Consider the following 5,278-nt stretch of genomic DNA (forward strand, 5'->3'; position numbering starts at 1 on the left):
TATATAAGCATCACGGGCATATATTTTACCAATTAATATTCTTCTCATATGAACTGTAATTAAAGGCTCCGTTTAGAAATTTATCTAGATGCTACTTATGTAATGGAAAGTCATTAATGCTTCCCATATATACGTTCATCGTGCGCATTGTATAAATACCCTAGGACATCCACTCTTCTATGTCACTGAAAAACAAAGAATCAAGCAACCATGAAGAGAGCTTGCGTTTCGTTTTCCATCGTGTTCCTCATCCTATTCATATCCGGTACGTACCTGTAGGTTTTTTTTCCTTTCTAATTAATTAGATTGTAGATAAATATATTTTGCTTATTGTCGTAAGTAAAACTAACATGATAGTCTATGGCAGGGATGATGAACGTGAGAGAAGCGATGGGACAATGTCCATCGGAACCCTTCCCTCCGGGATGTGAGTGCACGTGGGAGATTGAAAGTCCGCAATGCAAGACACCGGCGTGTGCCAAGTACTGCAAGCACCATTACTACGGCGGGCATGGTCACTGCATCAGCCGCAACATTTGCCGATGCAAGGAACCTTGTCGTTAGCGGGAAAAAAGGCCTATATAAATTTCATTAGTTTTTAGAGTACTCCTGAGAAATTCCATTAGTGACTAGAGTTAGATACAATGCCATGGGAGTCTAAAAACTCATGGAAAATATAAAAGAGATTTTTATTACCTACATGAGTAGCAAGAGAGTTTTCCTGTAGTGTTGATGATATATAAATCTTTATTTGCAGCGTGTAAGACACTTGATGTTGAAGTAAATGATCCTAAATATATTATAATGAACTAAGTGGTTGTTTAGTTGGTAGAAAATAGAAGGGTAACAAATATTACAGTCAAATTTCTTTCAAGAAAATGATAATAGACTTGTATCTTACAGAAATAATCTATAAATCTTTCTGTAGCAAATTTGAAAATAGATTTCCTATAATAAAAGTATGAATATCCAAACAATGGATATAAATATCCAAACGACTGCTTTAGTGTTACTTCCCTGCAAATGTTGTATTTACAACTGCAACATTAATTTCCTGCAAATGGTTTATTTACAATTGCAGCATTACTTTCATGAAAATTCTGTATAAACAATTGCAGCATTCCAATCACCCCTAATAGGAAAAGATAAAATATTTACCATGAGATCAAGTTGTTGTTTGTATTACAATCTTGGCATTGACACAAAAAACCAAACAGAAGTTTTTTGCAAGTAAGTATTATTTCTTATTGTACAAATATGACTTTCTTTTAGGTCTTGAAATATCTAAGCTAAACAGTTGGCAGGATGTGTTAAATTTTGGCGGTTCTTTTACGGTGCACGTTAGCGGGCGATTCTTGCATTGCTAACGTGTGCCCCCACCATGATTCTTGATGGGAAAAAAGAAAAGAAGAAGTGGGAGTAAGATCTTTAGTATTGGATTAAGATCTTCGAATTCTAATCTTGTAACTCCTGAGGATCAATCTGATACCAGCTTTGTTGAAGATGATGAAGAATCTGATCTCAATGCTATGGGGTCAACGGGACCAAAGGGGGAGAAATTGAGGAAATCTATGGCGAAAATCTTAAACTCTTCAAGCTCCATTGTAAATTCCCTTCCTCTGGTCTCTCTTCCGATGGCTGGGGTTAAATCTCGTTTGCTCTATAAGTCTCTGCCCTCTGAATCTCATAGATCTGGTAGTTTTTCTTGGGCTGATGCAAATGATTCTGAGGAGTTCCTTTTATCTCAACATCTTTCTGCTAAATCTCCAAGAATCTTGGACTCTAATCTCTTGAATTCAGTATCGGATTCAGAAAAAGTTACGATTCCTTTAGTTTCTGTTGAGAAAATACCTGGTGAAGTCTCTTCAGATGGACAAAATGAATCAAAGAATGATAATACTAACGGAGTTTTTATGGATTTTCCACCCTTGGAGTCTGGAAAAGTCTTCAAAAATTCAGTCCCTGCTAATAGCAATGCCAAGAAAAGCTGGGTTAGTTTCTTTTCTGACAATAGAAAGCTTGGTTGTGGCCTAGATTTGAATTTTTTACCCCCTAATGAAAAAGATACAGTGATTTTTGAGGAGGATGAATGGTATGAAGATGCATCTATTTGGGATTCTGCACTTATTGGTCAAGTACTAGGTTAAATATCAAGTTTAAAGCTATGGAAGCTTTTGTTCAAAAAGTTTGGTCACATTTGGCTTTGCCTGAGATCTGTATTCTTAAACCAGGGCTATTTTTATACAAATTCAAAAGCAAAGAAGATATGATGATTATTCTGGAAAGTGGACCTTGGTTCTTTGGATCTAGACCACTTCTTCTTAAACCTTGGTCGATTGATGAAGAGATAGGTAAAAGAAATGACTGCTTATATCCAATGTGGATTCAGTTACCAGGTCTGAGATTAAACCTGTGGAATGCTAAATGTATTAGTAAAATAGCTAGTCTTATTGGCAAACCTATTGCCACTGATAAGCTAACTGCAAGCAGGCAGAGGCTAGAATATGCTAGAGTCCTTGTTGAGGTTAGTATGCCATCTCCTCTTCCAGATCATATCTCCATTCAGGGACCAAAGGGGAAAAATATTATTCAGAAGGTGATCTATGAATTAAAACCTAGATGGTGTGACTTTTGTAAACAAGTGGGACATGAAACTAACTATTGCAAGAGGAAAACTGGAATACAAAGATGGGTGCCTAAAAGCAAAGTTGTTATCATTGAAAATAAACCTGAGAACAACTTGAACCCACTTGATGAGCATGGTATTGCTCAAATAAAGGCTGATGATAAAGGAAAAGAGATTATCCATGATTCTGGAAATAATGGTAACAATATCAATGATTTCCAGCCTGAAAGGTTTTCTGTGCATGTTGTGCATGATGAGAACCCGAATAATATGCAACAAGCTCATGTGGTGCATGTTTTAGGAAATGGAGTTGATATACAACAAATAAGCAGCAAGTCTGGTTTACTGCAGGCTGTGCATGTTGAAGAATGTGCACAGCAATCTGAAACTAGTTCAAAGCAAATAATTGGTTCTGGAAAAAATGTTGATAATTCTTGGATACTTGTTCAAGGGTCCAGAGTTAAAAAAAATGCATCTCCATTACTTTCCAGTTGCTCAGATATTGATCCCTCTGTTATTGGTAAGGGGGCTATTCTAGATGAATTTGTCTTTTTGGAACATTAGGGGGTTGATTAAATCCTCTAAACAGCTCTTGGTTAAAAAAAAGATGAATTTGTCTTTTTGGAACATTAGGGGGTTGATTAAATCCTCTAAACAGCTCTTGGTTAAAAAAAAATTTGTTGCAATATCATCTTTCTTTCATTGCTCTCCAGGAAACCAAAATAAAAGAATCAAAATTATCAAATTCTGCCAAGAGGATTGCAAATGACTGGAAATGGTTGTCAAATGTCAGAAACTCCTCTAAAGCTAGGATTCTTATTATGTGGGATCATAGAATTCTGGATACTTAGGTTGTAAATATCTCAGACCAGCAAATTACTTGTGCAATTAAATCTCTTGATGGGAGGCTAGATTGTGTCATCTCATCTGTATATGGTTTCATTCAAACGGAGGGCAGAAAAGAATTATGGGCAGATTTAATTCAAATTCAGGAAATAATAGGAAATGTTCCCTGGCTCATCTGTGGGGACTTTAATGTAATGATTGATAAAGATGATAAGCTTGGTGGTGCAGTCCTTTCTGACTCAGATACTAGGGACTTCAACAATTGCATTAAAGACTGTCACCTAAACCATATGAAAACTCTAGGCTACTTTTATACCTGGAATAATAAGCAAGAGGCAGAAGCAAGAGTGTGGAGTAGGCTAGACAGAGCACTAGTGAATGATCAATGGATTACTGCTTATAATTCAAGTTATGCAGAATATTTGTTACCTCATTTTTCAGACCATTCCCCAGGCCTGATTTCTATCTATGAGGATTGTTTGCAAGGGAAAAAATCATTTAAATTCTTCAAGATGTGGACCAAACATGCTGATTATCTGCCTACTGTTTCTAATATCTGGGAATCAGATATACAAGGATGCACAATGTACTCTGTATGCACCAAACTCAAAATGCTGAAAGAAGCCTTGAAAGTGCTAAACAAGAGACATTTCTACAATATTAGTGAACAGGTTCAAAGAGCAAAGCTAGTTTTGGAAGATACTCAGGAAAAATTTCAAAATAATCCTCTAGACACTATACTCATCAGGAGAGAAAAAGAAAACCTTTCGTCTCACAACAAATTGCTGGACTGTGAAGTATCATTCTATCAGCAAAAAGCAAGAATAGCTTGGAGTGTGCTTGGTGACAGAAGCACAAGTTCTTTTCATGCTGCTGTCAATAAGAACAGACATAACAATATTGTGGGTGTTCTTTATAACAGTAGAGGGGACAGGATTACTGATGGGGGGGAGATTGTTAGTGAGCTTATTTCTTTTTTTACTAGCCTGTTGGGCACTTCTGTTGCTACTTCTCCCCCTGACAGGAACATTATCAAAATTGTGCCTTGTCTGACTGAAACTCAAGTCAGGGATTTATCTAAACCTGTTTCTAAAGAGGAAATTAAAGAAGCTATCTTCTCCATGTCTGATAACAAAGCACCAGGGCCTGATGGATACAGTGCTTCTTTCTTCAAAACAGCTTGGCCTATCATTGGTGAAGATATTTTAAAATCTATAGGGGATTTCTTCAGAAATGGAAAGCTACTGGGCACTGTCAATTCCACTTCCATTACCTTGGTTCCTAAGGTACAATGCCCAAAAACTCCTGCAGATTTCAGGCCAATTGCCTGCTATAATTGCCTATACAAATTCATTTCTAAAGTCCTAGCTAATAGGATAAAATCAATTATGGGCTACCTAGTGGATGAAGCACAAAGTGCTTTTGTCAAAAGCAGACAGATTTCTAGCAATATATCTCTTGCGCATGAACTTATTAAAAGCTATAATAGGAAACATATATCACCAAGAGTTATGCTCAATATTGATATTAAGAAGGCTTTTGACACTATCAGCTAGAGTTTTCTTACTGACATGCTAGAAGGGCTGAATTTCCCTGAGGTCATGATAAACTGGATTAAAACATGTATTTCTACTCCAAAGTACTCAATCTCTCTTAATGGCTCCCTCCAAGGGTACTTCAAAGGGAAACGTGGATTGAGACAGGCTGACCCCCTCTCTCCTTACCTCTTTATACTAGGAATGAAATACTTTTCTATGATGTTGAATTCCTTAAAGAATGACAGGCTCTTCAAATTTCACCCAGGAT

At 36.7% G+C, this 5,278-nt stretch overlaps 1 protein-coding gene across 1 annotated transcript; it reads left to right on the top strand.

The window, feature by feature from the left end:
• LOC109821444 lies at positions 2,165-5,028 on the top strand. The gene is made up of 2 exons (XM_020387629.1): positions 2,165-3,146; positions 3,494-5,028. Exons 1-2 carry the CDS (start codon positions 2,165-2,167, stop codon positions 5,026-5,028), a joined length of 2,517 nt encoding a protein of 838 aa, XP_020243218.1.

The sequence above is a fragment of the Asparagus officinalis genome, chromosome 8 (assembly GCF_001876935.1).
Source record: "Asparagus officinalis chromosome 8, Aspof.V1, whole genome shotgun sequence".
Classification (NCBI taxonomy): domain Eukaryota; kingdom Viridiplantae; phylum Streptophyta; class Magnoliopsida; order Asparagales; family Asparagaceae; genus Asparagus; species Asparagus officinalis.

Bases quoted from the DNA above. Each gene is read 5' to 3' on its own strand.
- LOC109821444 (XM_020387629.1), top strand. From the start codon at position 2,165: ATGGAAGCTTTTGTTCAAAAAGTTTGGTCACATTTGGCTTTGCCTGAG. The intron at 3,147-3,493 runs GTAAGGGGGCTA...TAAATATCTCAG, and splicing joins TATTGATCCCTCTGTTATTG to ACCAGCAAATTACTTGTGCA.